We start from the raw sequence: 22273 nt of genomic DNA, 5'->3' as shown, positions 1-22273 counted from the left end.
CTAATCTAAATGTACCACCTATTATAACATATGGAATGCTAATAAAGAATTGAGTATTGAGTATTGAACTTGAAGAAGAATAGAAGAGAAACTAGCTGTAAGGCTATTTTTTTTTCTTTACATATGTTTCTTCTATATCTATTTTTGTTGTAAAGGAACAGGTGTTTGATGTATGCAACAAACATTCTAAACAGCCGATGAAGAATGTTACGTAAGACGCCGGAAAAGAACGGCCTCTTTGAGAAGTATGAAATAATACGACCATACTTGATGCCGGCAATTTATAAACCAGTGAAGGTAAACTTAATACCCAATTAAAGTTAAATCCATTTTTGTTGCCTTGAATATTAATATGCATTTTAAAATGTTTTATTTAAAAATTTTGAGGATTCATTAACCAATATAGCTCTCCAGCTAGTTTTCAACTTTCCCAGAATCACGGGAGCAATCATGATGATGTTTGTATTTCAGTAAAAAATAATGTTTAATAGCTCCCAATGAAATCAATAAAACATATTATTTGCCTCATTTTATTCAAAGTTTGGTTAGAAAGCTGTTCTTTTCCATATGTATTCAAATCAGAATATTTTGACGTCATAAGTCAATGTTTTTTAGATCTAACTGATCCTAGCAAACCGCAATGCAGTCTTTAATGACCGAAGATTCAAATAGCCTTTGAACAACCCTCAGATATATACTTACGAAACGTCTCATTTTCAAATAGATATGGATGAGTATTTTAAAGATTTTGTTTTCATAGAGTTCCCCAAGGACCTATTTAGGGTCCTTTGCCAATATTTGTTCTATCAACACGAGTGTAAAATGCAATGCAATTTATCTTATCTACTACCACTACAGGTGTTTAATGTGACCATTGAAGCGAATGTTGCAACCACTGGGTGGTGGCAACCGTCGTCCTCAGTACAGTGCCTGCCGTTGGACGGAACTAGTGTAGTGAAGTGAATGGTGTTCGCTGGATTTTAGTGTTGCGGTAGGTTTTAAATTCTTGTTTTTTTTCGAACGTTATGTTTTTGAAAACGGTTTTTGTTTTTTTTGGGTGCTATTGAGGAAGGAGTTGAAGTGTGCTGTTTGTGGTATCGAAATGAAAGTGTAGTTTTAAGAATAAGGTCAACCTGGGTAAACCTTATGATAGTTTTTGTAGGTTTGAAATCTTGTGTCATTACTCGAGAAATTAAGTGGAATTTGTGTGCCAGTCTTCGCTGATGAGTGCAGTGATGCGTTTGAACTAGTCGGTTCTAAAATAACTTTAAAAATAATATAAGTGATTCCAACTACGATACTAACAAATTGGTTTTGATGCGTGACTAGTAATATGTGTCACAATAACAAACACAGTAATCTGTGTAATTAAGCTAAATAATAAAACCGCATTATTTAATTAAAAATCTCCTGGGCACGATCAGTCACAGCTTACAAACATAAATATTCCTACCAATAAGTTTGAATCATTGAACAAAACCAATATGTGAACCGATTTACCGCAAAATAATTAGCTAGCATAATTACGTGGAGCAATTGCATTCAATTTAAAACCACAACATATACATTTCATTGAATGGGACGAATTTATTAATCGTTCAAATGTCATTTTAATTAATGAGGGTATTAGTGGAATGAGTAATGGTCTAGGAAATAGAACTATTGAGAATCATGGGAACAATGAATGTGGGACTATGTTGAAAGGATTAGCTGAACAATGTACTCGAGCCGCTAATCCTTTTGCAAATCATGGATATGACAATTTTATTGTTGTACTTGTAATGTATGGGATTAATGTAAAATAGGCTGATTATGCTTATAGTGATGAAGCATTACAATGTAAAACACATCTATTTGCAAAGAAGTTTTTATTAGTCATGTATTTGAGCAGTGTTCTGCCTTTTACTTTAACGTTAGACATCATTAACGTTTGTAAAATTCAAAAAGAATCTCAGCTAGTGCTAGTGTAATATTTTCACAATTCACAAATTAGCGAACCGTGTAAATTGTGCCATCCTTATGCCAAAATATATCCATCTGAAAATCAAACGACAGACACGAAACTAAATAACTATGTAAAAGGAAAAAACCGATACATAATATGAAATCCCTGACCTAAAATGATTTGGTGAGTATCCTTTTATCAAAAGGATTACGGCAAAGGATTCGTCTATATACGGTCAGTGAGCTACTGGATTATAGGTTTGTCTGATTTGACAGACCCTTCTCGAATCTTCTATTCTAAATATTATAAAGCTGAAGAGTTTGTTTGGTTGTTTAAACGGGCTAATATCAAAACCTAAAGTCCAATTTGAAAAATTCTCTCAATTTTAGATAACCTATTTATATAATGGGGATGGCTACAGGCTACTTTTTATCCGGGTTCGTGTAGAGGTTCCCACGGGATGCGGGTGAAACCGCCGGCAGAAGCTAGTTTTCTATAAGATTCCTCGGAATCCTTACTATCATTACTCATCAGTTTTTGCCTAGGATCTACTGGATCCTTTGAAATTTTCTATCAAATTGAGAGATCTAATTCGACTTGCTCTTAGGAGAATCGGTCTAAGTTTAGATTTGAGTGCCAAAAATATAGTTTTTAAGGTTTAATGTTGAAATAGGTTTGTTAGACGTACAGTTACTAGAAAAAGTAACACTTCTGATACAAAATGAAACACACAAGTGTTCTAATATCTATTTTGGATTATATAAGAGATATTTTAATAAGTTTGTGTACGTTAGTATAAATCTTGAAGTTCAAAGCAAATATATTCATTTTCACATTGACTTTACTATAAAAGACCACTGAGCAATTGTAAAGGCTTATGTTTATGGTGTTTAGATTCTACTTTCACTAGTACAACTAGACCCTTCACAGTGCAAGTTACTCTAAACTTAAACTCTGTTTTGCATGATGTGTCCTGCAGTGTAAGAGATCACTCTTAAAAAAATGTCTTGATTATCACTCACTTCAAGTCCATCACTTCTACTTTACTAATTGTCTTTTTAGCTTCTGCCAGCGGATATCGGCATATCGTGAAATCTTCTTAAATAATAAAAATAATTTTCAATAAATGGGAACACTGAAACTGAAGTTTTTTAAATCTGACTCTTCGATTAGAGCGTTCAAACAAACGAACAAATTCCATATCTTGTGTGTTGCCAACCGTACAAACACAAACAATTTCAAGCATAATCATGCAAATTAGTACCTCTTACAGTTACAAAATATTAAAGGTCAGAAGATTGTGCACATATTAAGCAACTAGCAGATGTGACCTCTGGTAACAAAATGAGAAGGTTTTAAACTGTTTTTGACGCGTTCAAAATATTTCCATAGATTAACAGTTCTTTAGTACTTTTCAATATATCATTCATTAACGTTAATTGTTTTATTCTACCTATATATTATGCAAAACACTTGAGTTCATATTTTAGGACTTTGTTTAGTTGCAATTTATCATCAGCTATTCTCAAGACAAGATAGATGTTTGATTATTCTGCAAAACTAGCATGAGATTGTGGTCTGGTGTCAAGGTCGTTCAAATATTTTGAACAAGAAATAAATCCATGTTAACATGCGTGCATTTTACAATTCTAATTATGAAAACTTTACAATAAAAGTGTGTTAAAATTCCCATGATCTATTGCACAGGAACTTTGGATACCTCAATATCATCCCGATACATTCTTAGACGAGATGGATATAAAAGTGAATGTCACAATAATCATTAAATACTATAACATAATCGAATAATAAATAATGCAAGGACATTAGTTCACATTCAGGAAATATTAACGTCATATCGCAAGCCTGAGACAGACAGAAGTTGAATCCGTCACCTCTAACATAAGGGGAATATGAAAACGAGCATTAGTTTCGTCGGATTATTATTTTTGTAGTTCTTCATAATGCTAATGATGTATGACTCGGTTTATTCTATTGCATAATGTACCTTGTGACTTGTAATATAAAGGTCAAAATGGTTTATTACGTATATCGTGAGATACGATAAGTATCTTAGTTTACATAATAGGTTTTTTATCACATCTTATGTCTTCCGATTTCCTTTTGTAGGCTTATGTTTTACACATGTTTTTCCCGTAATTCCCTTTAAATAACTGTAGAATTTTATGCTTAGCTAAAAAGCCATCTATAATCTTAATTATATACTTAGATATTAATTTGGCTCCGATATAGAATATCAGTATTTTTACCTGGCTTTGCCTTTTTGTGTACTTTATAAGTACACTTTAATAATATTGGCAAAATTCCCAGCGTGTTTTGAAAATTTAATTTTCCCAGCAAGTTTTTGAAACATAGTTTATCTATTGTAATATTATAGGAAGATCGTTTTATTCTGGGGGAATATAAGGTTCGATTTGTTTAAGGATATTTACCGTTCAATGTAAGAATTACATTTATCCAGGAAATCTATAGATACATTTGAAACTGATTACGCGAAGATTCCGGAAACATCATTATATATTTTCCACTGTCAGTAGAAAATACTACACCTATTACACCTTACCTCTTTAACGTTTAGTTCTTAGGCAAAAAACTGTCAACTTACGCAAGGAAAAATCGGACATCGCTTCTGAACTATTTCCTAGTCTACATTGCAATGACCAGGTTACAAATCGCAGTGCAATGTCCCACTACTCTTCGTTTGATGATGTTTAACGTCCATCGGTTATCACCAGATTGATGTTACGATATGTGTTTGTTAATCTGCAACGGTTTCGTTGCTTAACTGATGGCTCATTTACGCAGTGCCTAGTACTGCTCCATGAGGGCAGAAAGTATAGTGTTATGTCCATACAAAGGTACCATATTTCCATTGTATTAATTAGTTGAACTGCAAGACAAATATCAATTAAATACCATACACGATGGATTAACTCCCCTATTTCAAAGAATTCAAAGTAATTATAAATCTTTATTGAAAAAATAGAAGAATTCAGATACTTGCAATTCTCACGTGTCTATTGAAAAATTCATACATAATAATTTGTATTCAAATAAAAACGCAATAAACAATAATTACCACATATATTGAGTGTCTGCTTAGAATTTATGGCTATTAGAGGCATCTCTAAAAAAATTCCACGAATTTCAACCTTATTCCCTTGACATAAGAAGCTAATAAACCACATTTAGCACAGTTGTACATCACGTAATATAAATCTTCTTCGCCAAAGCTGTGACATGGACACATACTCATTGAGGTACTCACCTCGATAGGCTCACTTAACGACAGTAGCTGTTTACACGCGAACCATTGACGCGTCTCTTTGAATAGGTGATAAAAAAGCCAGTTGTAAACGAGCAATGGATGTTGTTTTTGCCGATGTTGTGGTAAAAATATTCTCACGCGATACGGTCGAGGCTACGCCTTTCACTTTCGATACAGAGATTACTTGTCACGTACTCGTTTTTATGTCAGCTGTAATGTAAGGTTTAAGACAATGCTTGTTAGGGGTCACAGTTCAACGAATCGTTACATGATTATGAAATGTCATAAATTCTGAGTTCTCTTTTTATTTTATTAATTTTCTTGCGAGTTACTGAGTATCTTATTTAAATTGCAAAAAACTTTATTATGTTTATTATTGTTGGCTTTCTGAATGATCGAACACAAACGTCTAGGTTTACAAAAGCAAATTGATTACTTCGGGTCAAAGGTACTCAAAACTAAATTGATGAAAAGGCTTATTAACCTTTACAACTTCAACATAGTTCAACAGTATACAATCACTTATAAAATTCAAAATTGGAACTAATGAAAAGTATTCACATTGTTGGGTATCGAACTATTTTGCTGACGCTTCACCAAATTATAGTATTAATTAGAAGTTCTCACGGTTGTTAGCAACCAGTGGAGCGACAACCGTTGTCAGTTCAGCTGGTTGATTGATGAGCTGGTCAATCAATGACGTAGAACTAACGGCTCTTTTAGGTACGTGTAAAGCTTTGTCCTTATTGGAACACATTTGTTAGAACAAGTTGGTCCTACGTGGCGCAGAAATGGGATGAAAATACAAGGATGTATGTTAGCGTTTTGTCATAGGTAGGAATGCTTATCAAAATATTGAATTAAATTGGTTCGTAGTTTTTCTTAATATTATCAGATAGTCTTTAAAGTATGTTACATCAAGATAAGATTAAGCTTAATCACCATAAGTAAAGGAACTACTGTTCTCGACAAAAGGAACTGGAAAGCAACACACGATGGGCACTCCTTCGCCTACTCCATGTGGACAATAGTTCATATCCATACCTTAAAAAAGTAAGGAACTAGTTTAGTTGTCCTACCATACCTTTTGTTAACAATATTCTCTGCATCAAATCCATTAAACACACTAAAGAACCACTTCTATTATAATTGTATCATCCCGTAAGAATACCGTTCCTCATTTTCCATTATACCCATGACATATTAGCAATATAACTCCTTATCCTTATAATAGAAAACTGGTAGCGTAAGGTGCACCTCGGTTCACAAAATGCGCCAGTAAAAATAAATTGAATTCGTTTATAAGGCGGCCTCGAAAATGTTTGGGAGGCGCGAGATGCGAATGGTCGTGAAATCGGAAAATGATGAGATACATAGCTTAGGGATTGAATTGGCGTATAAGAAACGTATCGAATAAATGCTTAAGTTAAATTCGATTCCGGTTTGGTGAATCGATATGGCTGGATTGATTAATGAAGTAAATAATAATTATGATTTTGCAAAAATTTTCTAGTAACAGTTTGGTATAAAAAATGGAGTATATTGCGTTTTAAAAGTAGGAAGGTGGACGTCTTATCCAAAAACTTACAGTAAGTAGAGTAGTGAGCTAAACAAAATATTTTGTAGTATTTTAATCCTTTAAAGTACACGCTTGTCAAGCCCCAAGCCTTCACAATTTAAAAGCTTACGGAACCACATTCATATTTCATGTACATCCTCACTGCAGTCTCTTAATTCAGTCTCCGCCTTTTGCATACAACTTAAATATTAAAGACCTTTTTCTAGTCCCCGACGTTACTCGCAATGTGAAGGCGACAAAATGATATTTAAATGTATGTAGACGCTGACTTAGGTGCTTGCATAAATTCTCAACGTATTTCTAATTCATGCATTTTCAGAGAAAATTGATCAAGACGCGGAGTTTCATGACCTCTGAAAACTAGAATAAATGATATATGAAGAGCCTTATTTTAGGAGTTCAAACTTGTAGAGGTTATTTAATCAATTTGCTTTAAGCTTCAAAGTTAAATAAGTATTTTGCTGCTAAGATGTCATACGAAGATGTTGGCATTGTTTGAAAACGTTTTTGTTTAATCAGTGTTAGGAATTTCTCACATTTTTATCTGTTACTAAACTTATGACATTTTCTTATACTAACAGTAGGTATTTTTACAAATATCGGATCATAAAATTATCTTTTATTTCTTTTACTCTTTTACATATAACTGATAAAATATTGCAGTGAAAAATCACTGAACAATTTTTACAGTTCTTATTCCAATATTGGTCCTTCCGGACAGATCTTATATGCCTTGCACTCGTAAATTGGTTCTTTATGTTCTTTTCAATAGTTTGGTTCCCTTTTCTTTCGAATGGGCATGTCATATGCAAAAGAGAGCGACGCATTAAAATATAGGCCAGTCAATACGCTACTTCACTTCGTCCAATAATATAACTCGGCCCTATAAAGTATGTAAGGGACCATTAGATAATAGGTCACCTATTTAGACCCACGGGCATAAGGACCACAAAACCACGAAGGCCCACTTACATATCGTCTTATTCAGAGTGGGCGTTAGATCCTTTTAGGGTTCTATTTGTCTCTCAGAAGGTCACATGAAATACGTTACGGCCTAACCACGTGAGATGTGCCTGATATTCCTAGTTGTTTACACTTCCACACTATGTTTATCTTTTAGTTTTTGCTTTTAATACCAACAGCCCTTGTACAGTAGACTGCACATCAGTGGTAACTGTCATGCACCTTAACTCAATAGTAATAAGTACGATTTTCCTATAAAACTGTTACCACTGACCTGAAGTTGACTGTACGCACGGATAACGGATAGCAGCAACTTTACAGAAAAAATATTTCAGTTCAAAGAAAATTGCTAAAGGCGTTCAGATTTTACTGGAAAAGCATCAAGACATAGGGGTAGTAAAAATATTTATAAACGATCCAAATAGATGTGTTACTGTAAATTCACCAGTGCTAAAAAGCAACACAATTTTTATCAGTAGGTACCTACAGTGCAGAATTTGAAATCAGTAGACAACATTACCCAAAAGAACCGGCGCGGCGCCCCAATTCCATGAATTACCACAAAACTCTTTTATTACCCAACAATATTATAAAGTGAAATGAAGATTATCCACTTACACAAGATCCGGTCATTGGTTGCGTAATAAAGTTACTGGTACTCGTACACTAGTCGATGAATCACCTCGCTTTATAGCTACTACCGTCATAAACACAGGCTCCTTTATAGAAGGGTGAATACGGTCGGCCAGCTAATGTCTGCCGTGTTTGGCAGTGCATCATATTTTACTAGTAGTATGATGTAAGATCAGAGGACGGAGATATGACACGTATGCTTGCTTTTGGGATTAGGGGAGAATTTGTTGACCGATGATGTATTGAGTCCGGCTTTGCACGTTTTTGTTGACGTACTTTTGATGCGGGTAATATTGTCGATGTTAAAGCATTTGTTCAGACCTGTACAGTAATATCAAGCCTTTATTTTGCTGAAGAAGGGAATTACCATGGTGACAAAATTCTAATTTAGTTTATAACGATAAACGCGTGCACTCCGCATGCTCAACCTTATAGCGAGTGAAACGGACCTATTTTATTGTTCTCCGAGTGAATTCACAAGGAATGCATTATTTATTATTAGTTATAGATAGTAGATAAAGACTTTAGTATTTAGTATATATAATTTATATGTAATTAAGGCGCATTTATCGCATTGGGGTAACCTGTAAAGGTAAATGTATGTAGATAAATAAATAAATAAATAAAAACTTTCTGCTCATTTAGACTTCTGTAGCTATTGTCAGCGTTATAGAAAATCCTTTTATTCATAGTATTAATTATCGCCGAGGTTAGCAGTATTCACAGCGTATAAAATAAATTGGGTTATCCCAATAATATAAATTGTTCGATAACTACCACAGACAGACGTTCTACTTTTCAAATTCGTTTCATTTTTCGCGCTCAATTACGCGATGATTTACGCTTCAAGCTACTGCTGTTAACTTGCTATTAATTTGCCTGAATGTATTGTTAAATATAGATCCGTAACTTTTAGAAATACATTTACCAGTAAACGTTAGAGCGTAAATCAAAATGTCCTAAAATCATTTGCTCGGAAACTTTCTTTTTATTCAGGAAAAAATGTATTGATTAGTAAGTTTATATACTGGCAAATTAGTTATATAAAAAATAATATACAAGTACATAATTTTGAGCTTACCAGGTTTTAATTTTTTCTCCAAAGTCGTCAAGGCATATAAGTAACATTAGAAAGTACGTAAGAGATTGCAAATACTGTATTTGAATTTACATATTCATGCTTGAAACGCAAACATAAAGATCAAACAAATAGACAACAACTCAATTAAAGTGAAAAACATAAGCAATGTATACAAATATGTTTCTTTCTTCAATCGCAAACATATTTTGCCAATGTACGTACGTCGCACAATTATGTTAGGATGTTACATCACAATATACATAATTTAAGTAATGGAATAGACGGACAAACGGAAGCAATAAAACGAAAATATTGTGCTTCATACCTTACAACGTTCGGTGACAATAATAAATGAAAACGAACTCTAAAACGTTCACAATAAGGTTGATATTTCTGCGCGAAAATTTCCCAACACGACATAAACCTTGATATTGCTGAATACTGTATATCCATATCAAAGGGCTATTCGTCAAAATTAACGTTTCCTTCAAACAGAATAGATGTTGGGGTACTAAGAAAAATGTCTTACATGTGGCAGAACGTAGAAAAATATCATGGATGGCGGCAAGAAATCCTACTTAAATAACATTGAATCCGGCGCGAAGGGCTAGATTGAAAGGGTTTATCTCGACTGGCATATATTAGCTTTAGTCAAGCCTAGGTAATAGGATCCTGCGTGTTTTATTATGTGTGTATCTTCAGGCTATTTTGTGTCAAAGAGAATACAATTTATAGTAGCAAAATGTGAGTTTTAGACGCGTTTTCCATTTATGCTTTCTACGCAGCAATTTTGCCTGTGTCTATCATAGCTCAACAGAGAGATTGTATCGGGAGGGTAGAAGTCAGATGACGTTGTGAGGGAAAATAGGGCGCCTAGTTAGGAACATCCGAGTCGGTCACTATGTTGCTCGTAGCACAAAGTCCCTGTACTGAAAATGAGCTTAGAAGTCACGAGTGTGCAGGTTAAAAGACCATTTTATACTGATGAACGTAACAAAGGACCAGCATGTTTTTTAGCATTACTTTGATGAGTTTTAAGAATACTACATATATCCACAATTAAATGAAAATTGTCTATTCAAGATTAAATCGGGAATATTCTAATATCTGAACTAGAAAGAATAAAGAGTAATAAATATCCAAAGAATTGCCTAACCTATCTATCGCCCTCTTACAAGAACCGATTTAAGGTGTTATATCAAAAGTGTTACATCCCAATCTTGACTGCCAATTGCCTTTCCCACCGTTTCTTATCCTACCCACCAATGTTATTGTTATCTCACATGAATCACGCGCAAACTGTTTTCCCTCTCATTGTTTCCATATGTAAATCTAGGGAGGATCGAGCTCTCTAACATAATATATCCTATACGGAACCCTCGGTCCCCTATTTCATTTGGTTTTGCTGGATATAATAATATTATATTTGATGTTCATGAGAAAATCTGTTGGTTATCGTAGCATGCAAATTGTTGAGTGGGGTGAAGGGTTTTTTGTGTAGTTTCTGATTGCCAATGATTGGTATGTTATTTTTTATATTGGGTAGGAGAGATTGATAGCTTGTCTGTCTTTATCAATAGGTATGAAAAATGATAATTCACAAACGTCCCGGGGGAAACCACTTTTAACAAATGAGTAAAATGTAGCATATCCGCCTTTTGACATTTAATATTTTAATTGATGCAGTAGTTTTACGTTGTATCTTTGAATGAAAAACAACCTACGCTTACGTATTCTCGTTCGAATAAGTGCTTCATTCATCTGTCAATGTAAATAATAAATTTATGACTGCTGGATTTCTGAAATAATGTACGTAGTTAATCCAATGAATTAATTCTTATACTGTAACTTGCGCCGTCTTGTACTTAAGTAACTTTCTTGTTAGGGCTTACAAATATTAGCAGACATACTAAACATATGGCAACAGGACATATTTATCGTTTTAGTAAGGTGTTTTTATTTTATTAAAGAAAAAGCAAATACAAAAATCTAGTAAAACCCAAAACCTATTTATGAAACCTCAAAGACTGAAAAAATAGTTCTTATTCGGCGATTTATTGGTAAAAACTGTTGACTTTTATACATGAAAAGATTTTTCTGGGTCGCCAATAATTTCTTTTGACGCAATATTCTATAACTCATACCTTCACTATATATAACAGCTAGAATAAGTCTCAACCACGGAGTAAGGAAAGATGAGCGGAGATGCCATAATGCAGGAAGGTCAGGCGCCTTCTGCTATGTGAAAATCGGATGGTGGGCATGACTAAAACGATCAGTTACGAGTGAACTAACGAGGCGTTTGGGATTTTTGACACCTCAGTCAATGATTTTAAGTCCAAAGAAGGTGTATAAGGGCGAAAACAACAACGTTCCTCGTCCCCAACTCACACGGATTTTAGCGCGTTACTTTCTTTCTTAGGCGATTTTCTGTTATACATTGACATCTCCGCTAGTCATTTTGTTCTCCATGGTCTCAAGAGAATATAGATTCCTCGTTTTATGTATTTGTATCACAAACACGATTGCTTTGTCTACAAATAGAGGAAACAAGTGCTATTGACTCAGGTGATGTCTTGTGAGGAACGAACGATTTTCATGGAAAATGTTGGGCCATTTATATTACAGTTGATGTCAAAGAATTTGGGGCGGTAACCTTTTTTTACTGCAATCATCATCTTTTTTGAGATACTGTAATACTCGTGTTTGCCTCGAAAAATATAGGTACCGTACATATTTACAGAATACATACATACATAGAAGTACGTAACTGATGATTATAGTCAGAAGTGAGACAAATGGGGATAGAATGGGATCCGTGGTTTTAATTCTCGCATTCAACAAAGAAACTATTGGGCGAGTCAAGCAGTTTTATCTCTAGCGTATAGTCATCACAATTGGTGAACGTGTACAGTACAGAGTATTTTAAATGAAAATATTGAAATTATCATAAAAGAGATCAAATAGAAATTGTTTTACATGTCTGATGTTAAAATCAATCAATAACTATAAAAAAACTAGGTATATTATTTATTTATATTAATTAAACGAAAAACGCTAAGAAGAAGAAGAAGAACATTTATTTATATCAGTTAGTAAAATATTTAAAATTATTTTATGCTAAAAATTACCTTGCAATGAAGATAATAAACGAGCTGGAACAGAATTTAATGCCTTAATAATATTAAAAGTTGTTGAACATTTTTATACCAATTTTTCCTGAGTATTTTACGGCCAAAACTTTACTTTCACGTACGTAACTAGCAAGGATATATTAATTTTAAACAAACGTACGTTTTGTAATTGTCTACTGAGCCGCATTGCATCATGAATGTTGACGAACTCGTGCGCAGAAAGTGTTTCGAGTTACATACGTCACGGATCGTAAATATGTCGCAAAGGATTGTTAGAATGCGTTCGGTAATAAACGCTAGGGTTTATTTTGCATTGTTCAGAAAAAAAGCGTTCATAATTTATTTGTCTTCATCGTAAACGAGATATTGAAAAACTATCCAATTGACTAGTTCGGGTTAAAGAGTGTTAAGTGAGTTAAATACTAATACGTTATATAGTGAAGTAGACTTGCGCTATCAATCAAACACGCAGAGACACCAAGTTTTAATTTTATAGATTTAATAATAATACTAAGTTAAGTAGTTCACTGGTATTGGAATGCACAAACTTATACAACATAAAGTTACGTTCCACACGAATAAGCCTAATAAAAACACCCACTAAAATAAGAGATCATAGAGTCAAAAACAAAACAATGCTAAATCAAAAGACATAAGTTATAACAATATAATAACTGTCCTACAAGGACATGACCAGACTTTAACCTAAATATATTAAACCCTAGGTCGTAGAAGTCATAAGGTCTAAGCCCCATCTCAAGTTACTGCAATACATGGAGAAAAAAATTACTAGTGGAGGTGCCATAGCGGAAAATCTCCTAAGAAAGTAACGCACCAAAATATGGGTCTATGGGTACAAACGTATACCGTCTCCGCCCTTATACGCCTTCTTTGGACCCGACATTGTTGACCGATGTCTCCTACAACTCGAACGCCTCGTTAGTTCAGTAGTAACTGATGGTTTTGGTCATGCTACCGTATTTATTTGACCTTTTTTTTTAACGACGTCAAAAATCATCAAATGACCCCTCCCGCTGTGGGTTAGCAGCGGTGATGGAGTGTCAGAGTCTTACTGACTAAAAACCGTCATGTTCCGTCGTAGGCCTTTCATGTACCAGGGCCGCGGTAACTCTTTCGAACAATCCGCAGCCCCGGCAGAGGCGGAAGAAAGAAGAAGAAGAAGAAGGCGCCTGACCTACCTGCATTATGGCATCTCCTCTCATCTTTCCTTACTCCGTGCTACAATAGCTAATAAATATTAATGTATGGAACGTAATCCAGAAAGTATGAAGAAAGTGTATCGTGTTCCAACGTCACGGTTAGTACACATTGCTTTAAGGACTGTTTACATTTGTTCGATAAGAATTGTAAGACTATTATGACTGTGCATTATTAATATGATCTTTTAAGATTGTGTTACAAAATGTTTGATTCACTAAATATTCTAGAACGACTTCTTGCTCCTCAAAGATTGTTACTAAAAAAATATTATATTATGCTTTTTTCAAAAGTCCTCTGCCATCTAGAGCCTTTGAGTTTCGAGATTTACGGCATAAAAGTTGAGCATTCCAAAATTAGGTATATTTATTATTTATTTATTTATTTATTTATTGCTTAGAAGGTACATTTTACATTATAAAAAATATAAAATGTCCAACAAAACTGTATACACAGTTTATCTGTTGGATCAGATTTCTAAACTATTGACTTACTATTATAGGTTCTATTAAGTTAAGTTTACAATAATAATAAAATTAAGCCCCGCAGGGCATCTGAGGCGGATGACGGGGAGTAGCGACCCCGCGGGGCTATATATCCGAGTGCTCCAGGGAGAGTATACTGTCCCCCACCTCCGGCTTGCCGGAGTGAAGCATGACGGGGGATAGGTCTCCCGCCTCTTGGCTTGCCTTCATCGGCCGGTCAGAGTGGAGTCGCTAGAGCAAGGTTAGTCCTGCTCGGAGGGTAGGTGCCTCGTGGTAAGTGGCGAGTGGGCCGGTGATGCTGGACCCACAGGGAGCGCGTGATCTGCGTTTAAAGTCCGCCGAGGTATCCTCACCCTTCTCAGCCGCTCATGTCCCTGTTGCCCTCTTGTTGCTTTTCAGTGACTGATTCCCGGGGGCCCAGTAAGTGAGTTGGCGAGTCTCCACCTGCCATTTTAACATGTATTTAATACATTGTCATCGGCAGGTGCCATAGTTCCCGTAGTTTCCCCATTCCTAGTCCATTAGCATCCCATCACAATAGCCTAAGTAGTTTTTATCCATAGTTAGCAATAGTTTAGCACAGAACCGGGGATTGTTCTTGGGTACATTTCTATAGTGTATACAGGGATAATCGTCGGTTTGTGTTACCATTTCATTAAAGTTGTCTCAAAAGGGCTTCAGCGTGTTGGCTTCGGCCCCACGTTCGCCTTCCAAAAATCCGGGACTCTGTAGTCCCGTGGTCGGATAGAGACATATAAAATTAATATATTAGTATATATTAGTATTATATTATATATCTCTGCTGCACAATATAAAAATAGCATCCAAATCACTGACAGTCAAAAACTGCATGAGAAAACTTCTTCTGTAATCTCAGTAATAACCAACAAAAATAACTGAATATGAAATAAATAACCCACACTTTAGGCCTACAGTTTGAAGGGCACGCCACCATCGTGGCGGTAAGTCCCCTCTTTGAGGAGTGGCTCGGGAGGAGTCACGGCGCCCTCACGTACCGCATGACGCAGGTCCTCACCGGACACGGTTGTTTCGGGAGGTACCTGCACCGCATCGGTCGTGAGGAGGCGCCCGGGTGTCACCATTGTGCGGACAGCCCCGAGGACACGGTGGACCACACAGTCCAGGTGTGCCCCGCATGGGAGGGGCACCGCCGGGTCCTCGTCGAGGCTTTGGGCGGCGGCGACCTCTCGCGTCCGGCCCTGGTTCAGGCCATGGTCCGGGGCGAGAGGGAATGGGATGCCGTCGCCTCCTTCTGCGAAGCGGTCATGCTCGAGAAGGAGGAGGCGGAACGCCAGAGAGTTCGCACCTCTCATCCCGGCCGCCGCGCTGGACCAGGTAGACACCATGGGCGCCGGGTGTCGCGAGATGACTCCCGGCCACCGTAGGCGTGGGTCTGTGGGCGGTGAGTTCGGGTGGCTCATCGTCCCTCTGTCTTTCTAGACGACAGACCCGTGTCGACGGCGCGCGTTGTTCCACGCGCTCCTCAAAGAGATGTCAGCAACCCCAGCGGGGCAAAGCAGGGCCAAGGCCTGCCGGGGCTGCGGGTTGTTCGAAAGAGATACCGCGGCCCTGGTACATAAAAGGTCTATGACGGAACACGACGATTTTAGTCAGTAAGAGTCTGACACTCCCTCACCGCTGCTAACCCACAGCGGGAGGGGTCATTTGATGATTTTACGTCGCTAAAAAAAAAAAAAAAAAAAAGGCCTACAGTTTGATTTATGGTACAAACATTAAAAGTTATGTAATTATATTTTTTACCCATTAAAGGACTTATAACTGTATAAAAATAACAACAAAAATGCTTATCACATACATCATGTTCCCGTACAAATGTGTCGAGTCTCTAAATCAACGCGAACACTGTTCATGATGACATGCAATTAAAATTTCATTGTCACTGCAAAACAAGACGGTGGAATGCTTCACATGTCTGTGTTTGGTATTTGGTATAATAACCTACATTCATACAATTCATACATACATAATCTATGTATGTGTGTTTGCTTGTATCATATGTTATGTGGGGTTAATGGACTTAAATGCTGGATGATTGAAGAATTGTGTTTTAGTTGGTCAAGTCAATATCATTTGAACACAAACCGTCTTACCACAAAAACTTTTAAACGTCAGTTTATGCCTTGTCTAAAAAAATGTCAAATTATGACGTTGACATATGGTTCATTTTGCAGCCAAAATTTTATTAGACAACTGTAAAACAGGGTTTAAAGTTTTTGTAGTAAGACCAAACATATTTAGAGTAACACGCTGCAAATTTTTAGTTGGCCGATAGTTTGTTGGGGCTCATAAGTTAGAATAAAAATGAACACTAGTTACATGGAACGCACGTTACATATATTAGGTATTTAGCCAGTATCAGACCGACTGAAAACTTTGATAGGAAAGAAAATTTTCTTTAAAAAAAAATCCGACCATCATCGGGTCAAATGTCAGCCAAGTATTTAGTCTGCAGTGTGCTCTTAGTGCTTGAAAAAAAACTTCAACTGTATATTTAATTCAATAGAATATCCCTACTCCAAGCTTTATAACCTACATAATTTGTGGAAAAATTATAGTTCAAGAGTTTAATACAAAAGGAACATTTAACGAACTACGCATAATAATAAAAACTGCAGACGCTAAAACATTTTGCGCAATTGCACGTGAAGCTCTCGACGTGTAGTTCTGTGACACTCGGCGGTAATTGCACGGGGATGGCCTACAAACCTTGTTGTAACCTATTTTTTGCTTGTTGGAGATAAGAGGTAGGGGAGTATACGGTATCAAACAATGCTCGCTCGATAATAAAGGTGAAACTCTTTATCGTTTATGGACGAGATGAGATCTTTATTCTGAGACTGTGTACAAAAATATTTTAGACCATGACGCCTAAAAACCTGTTGAAATCGAAAACTTTACCATCTATAGGTATTATTCAGTCTAGTGATAATATATAATGTTGACCAAATTGTTTACTTTGCCAAAGAAGCTATCTTTTATGGTTTAGGCGAAGTAGGGTAGACGATCGTCTCCAAAGCATAGTATCTAAAGTGTTATGTACACACCTAAATCTTAACAAAACTGTAGCAGTTAAAAATAAACTTTTAAAATTCAATAAAATCTGCCCTTTATCAAGCCATCTCCCCAAGTTAATACTTTACTTGAACATACTTTGAGCCTATTAAAACTAGGTCCCGATTTGCACAATCTTACTGCTGACAATCTGTTATCTGAACGAGAAATCTTTAAATATCATTTGAGAGTCCTATTGGAACTTAAAGAGATCGTATCATAAGATCTAAACTTTACTTAAAAAAAGATTCCACGTGAAGCCTTAATTGGAATAAAAAGTAATGTAAAAGAGTCACCTTTTCCGGGGGTGATCAAAATTACTAAGGTAATTTATCATCGTTTAAGTTTATTGGAAGATGGAAAGAAATTCTAACTAAGGCTAAGATAGTCTAGATATTAACAGTCATTTCAAGAAACAGGTTTATCTGCGTGGTGCAGCATTTTACGGGCAACTTATTATCGGCATTATTCACATTGCAGTAGAATCAATAGACACTATGGTGACGTACAAAAAATGTGTCAGTTGATTTAGATTCTATCACATTAAATATAACATCTATAATTGTTTAACCGTACCTGGTTACGGGTTTTTGCACTAGAATATATCAATGGTTTCAAAAACCTTTTGAAATCATGCGTTAGTAATTACAAAAAATCTCTCAAAACCCAACCAAAAGCCCATTTGATACGCAGTTTACCCAACCATAACTAACAAGATACCATAACATTTTTCTTCTAACGCAGATGTGAGTGGAGCGTTCTATAAGTGATCCTGTAGCCGAAACTTTTGAAACGATAACAACTTCCCGATATCTTGCGATCCTCCTAAACTTTGCGAATTACGATTATGGTACTGCCATGTAACTCAAACTGTAATTACAGAGATAACTCCGCCAAGGCTTATACAGTTGCCTGTGTATTTTATTTTCTTGCCGAATTTTGGTGGAGAATTTCTTCTTTTGGCTTAAATTTTATTTTATTCATTTGCTCTTTTGGAATAGGCTGTGGTTTTCTGTTTGCAAAAATGTAGCGATTACCTTGATTAATGTAATGACCTAAATTGTGCTTGTGTTATTTAAAACAGATTATTCAGTAACGCTACTAACGTGTTTATTTTATAATCGCAGGAAAAAATAAACCGATCAAAAAGTTTAATAATTCCGGATCGTACTTTTTCATTTCCAATAAAAACAAAGCAGTGGAAAATGTTTTTCAATATTCAGCACGATTAATTTATCACTCTGTTTGAAATTGCTAGAAAAATCTAAAAAGTTAATAATGTATGAGTGCGTTGTTGAGCTCGGCACTGATTGGGATCGTAATTGCTGCCCTATCGTTTATTTTTACTGCGGAAAACAATGAGCTATCCGCTGTCAAAGTAATACCGATATTCGATCCCAGAAATATTTATCTCGATTTTATCTCGAGCCTTTGTAAGGACTCCGATTGTGAGAAATTTAAAACCGTCAGTTAAATAAATTTTTTCTTATTTGTTACAGAAAATGAAGCTTTTTTGGTGTTGCCTTCTCGCAGCATTGGCGACAGTTTCGGGTGCTGCACTTGATGTAGAGAAGACCGTCAAACAAGTCCAAAGTATATTACAATCAAACCAGCTCTTACCAAGACTAACTAGAGATGAAATCCTACAATTACTTAACGACATAAGAGCTGAAGATGCCAAATCGTCATCAACTTCAACATCAATAGAATCCAAAGAAGATAAAAAAGAAAAAACCACTACACCTTACAGTACAATCGAAAATGAGATAAACCCGCAGGAAACAAACTTAAAGAATAATATTTCTGATGACGATAAAAATGTGAAAGTATCATCATCAGCACCCACGATAGTTGAAACGACCACAAAAAAAGCTGAACCAACATTGATGGTGGTCCTACCTTATACTCCAAGGGATGGGTCATCATTGCAAGAGTTATATACTAGACCACCTCGTACTGAAGTGGTTGCATTACCAAGTACTACTCCTAAACCTAAAACGTCGAAACCAAACCAAAACACTGTCAAACCAAAATATGAGCTACCTGACAAGCTTATTGATAATTTTCCTGATGAATTACAGGCTTTCCTAGATGCTCACGGACTTAAAGGAAAGCCAGGACAAGATCATTTTCTTCTACCCCTTGAAGGATTCAAGCCATTGCCACCTCCGAAGGTTATAGATGGCACAGTTCAACTGCCTGAAAATATTTTACTAACTTATGATCTGATATCACCAAGCAGTGATGCCAAAACCAAAAATGATAATACATATTCTTTATCACCTAACAACTTTTTGTATGAACCTCTCAGACCTGAATTACCATTTGAATTGGACACATCATCATCAGAAACAAAAGAGGTCAGCTTACCATACGATATGCCAGTCAGAAAAACAAAATCAGTACCCACACCGAATTACGAACCAATAGATTACGATTCTGTAAAAGTGATACCATTGAACAAAGGAATCAATCCAATTAATGAGCAAATAAGTACGAGTAACGAACAAAATAAAAGACAAGCAGATGGCACGACAACTGAGAAATCAGAAACTTCTTCTACGACGACAACAACTACGACTGAAGAACCCAAGACGAATGCTGTGAGTGATTCATCAGTCTCAGCTGATGACTCAGGAGCTTCAATAGCTGATCTAGAAGATTCTTTCGGAGGAGCCGCTCCTGCCGTACCAGGAGACTCAGAGCTACCACCACCAAGAAAGAATGGATTCTACTGGATGCTTGATTGGAACAGTTTCCTAGAAGTCGGTGACGGAGACACAAAAGTGAACATTCGTTTTGAACCCAAATTAGGAGACCCTCAAATGTTTCTACCAGTAACAGTACCATGAGTAAATAATTGAAGATAAATTGTAATATTTATGAGTTCTAGTCTTTTGGTTAGTGTTAGAAGGCCAAGTGTTTTTGTAAAGTAATTTTGAAATGGTGTGGATAATACTAAGTGGTTGTTTGTAACACTTAATGGCTGTTACTCGGAGTTATATTTACTGGTGGTAATTAGTAATATTGGGTGCATAACGAGTGAAATTCACAGAACTCGAACATTAGCTAATTAGACTATTACCTATTAAATAGTGTCTTGTGATGTAAGAACATTCCATAAGTGACCTGGGCTTCGATTTACTAACTTAACGAGGCAGAAACGATGATGCAAATACTGGATGATATGGATTTCAGTTAGGTACCAACATTACTTGTTTTTTTCCTGAAACTGAAACTTGAAAATCAAAAGCGATAGAACAAGGAAGTAAGAGATGTCGTTCATGAAGCCAAAAGAGCAAAATGTTTACATAGTAAATTAGCATGGGGTTGTAGTAAAATTAGTTTATAAGGAGCCATTTTGTAGTTTTTATAATAAAATACCTATTTAAATGCTGTTCATAATTTTATTTTCTTCACCTTTCATTTTGAAACTTAAACAATATTCTCTATTTAAATGCAACCCACTTTGCTAAAAATGTTTTGGTATCATCAAAAATTTATAATTAGATCCATTCCAGTATTTTTTTCTTTCAAACCAAAAAAATAATTCACTTTAATCGGCATTATATGCATTTGCAGAACTAGTTTACTTTGGACATAATAAGCCAGGTAAGGCAACAATTAACAAGATAACTTGTCGTTAAGGCAGTAGCCATATAATCCTTATTGTACACTTTGTACAGCCTGAGAACAATCTACTAAATAAACAAGACGTTTTACTACCTAAATTAGTTTTCGTAATGCCTTAGGGTGGGTGCATACTGAGGCGTTATTTTAGCACCGAACAACGTGCAGCGTGTAACAGTTTGTCAATACTATATTTTATTTTATATTGCTCTGTTAGAAACTGACAGTCGTTTTTAAGTGGTCAATAGTACATTATATTACCAAAAAGTTACTTAACAATTAGAAACATCAACTTGGATAACATGACAATATTCTTGTTTAAATGCCCTTGACTTTAAATTTAGAAATAAATTAACCGAAATATTAAAGCCTATATAAAATTATAGGGTGATGACATAAAATCGCACACAATTATATTAAATACAAAAATATTTACACTAAAAAGTCGTGGTGGCCTAGTGGGTAAAGGACCAACCTCTCAAGTATGAGGGCGCGGGTTCGATCCCAGGTCAGGCAAGTACCATTGCAACTTTTCTAAGTTTGTATGTACTTTCTAAGTATATCTTAGACACCATTGACTGTGTTTCGGATGGCACGTTAAACTGTAGGTCCCGGCTGTCATTGAACATCCTTGGCAGTCGTTACGGGTAGTCAGAAGCCAGTAAATCTGACACCAGTCTAACCAAGGGGTATCGGGTTGCCCGGGTAACTGGGTTGAGGAGGTCAGATAGGCAGTCGCTTCTTGTAAAGCACTGGTACTCAGCTGAATCCGGATAGACTGGAAGCCGACCCCAAAATGGTTGGGAAAAAGGCTCGGAGGATGATGATGATGATGCCAAAAATATTTACACTAATACATAGGTACAGATTTTGTTAATATTGCACAGCAGTGAATATAACGTTATCTAGAATTGCTCTAGTTTGCACTCACCTTATTGTACACAGCAGGGTTTAATATCGGACTTTTATTTAGATAAAAGAGCAAGCTACGAACTTGTTTATAAGCTTATCTTATGCTCTAATTAAATGCTGATAAAAGGTATGTTATAATTATTGATATAAAAGTCGAGGAGTGAGATTCAATTTTTTCGTTTTAGGCCAACCTAAGCCTTGTGCCAAAGACGCACACGGCTTTGGTTGACCAATATTTAAGTTTCTTTTTCTCCCCAGCGTAAGTCCTGACTCATGACAGTATGTCCTATTCTCGTATCCTCTTCTTCTCG

General features: G+C 35.9%; 1 protein-coding gene across 1 annotated transcript; it reads left to right on the top strand.

Annotated features, from left to right (window-relative positions):
- The first annotated feature begins 925 nt into the window (after nt 1-925).
- LOC124636338 lies at nt 926-20817 on the top strand. Its single transcript, XM_047172398.1, has 2 exons — nt 926-991; nt 18920-20817. The coding sequence occupies exon 2, from the start codon at nt 18923-18925 to the stop codon at nt 20270-20272; it is 1350 nt and encodes a 449-aa protein (XP_047028354.1). The 5' UTR covers nt 926-991; nt 18920-18922; the 3' UTR covers nt 20273-20817.
- Nucleotides 20818-22273: the final 1456 nt, after the last annotated feature.

Source organism: Helicoverpa zea, chromosome 14, assembly GCF_022581195.2.
Source record: "Helicoverpa zea isolate HzStark_Cry1AcR chromosome 14, ilHelZeax1.1, whole genome shotgun sequence".
Classification (NCBI taxonomy): Eukaryota; Metazoa; Arthropoda; class Insecta; order Lepidoptera; family Noctuidae; genus Helicoverpa; species Helicoverpa zea.
This window is presented reverse-complemented; position numbering and strand designations above follow the sequence as displayed.

Bases quoted from the DNA above. Each gene is read 5' to 3' on its own strand.
- LOC124636338 (XM_047172398.1), top strand. From the start codon at position 18,923: ATGAAGCTTTTTTGGTGTTGCCTTCTCGCAGCATTGGCGACAGTTTCG.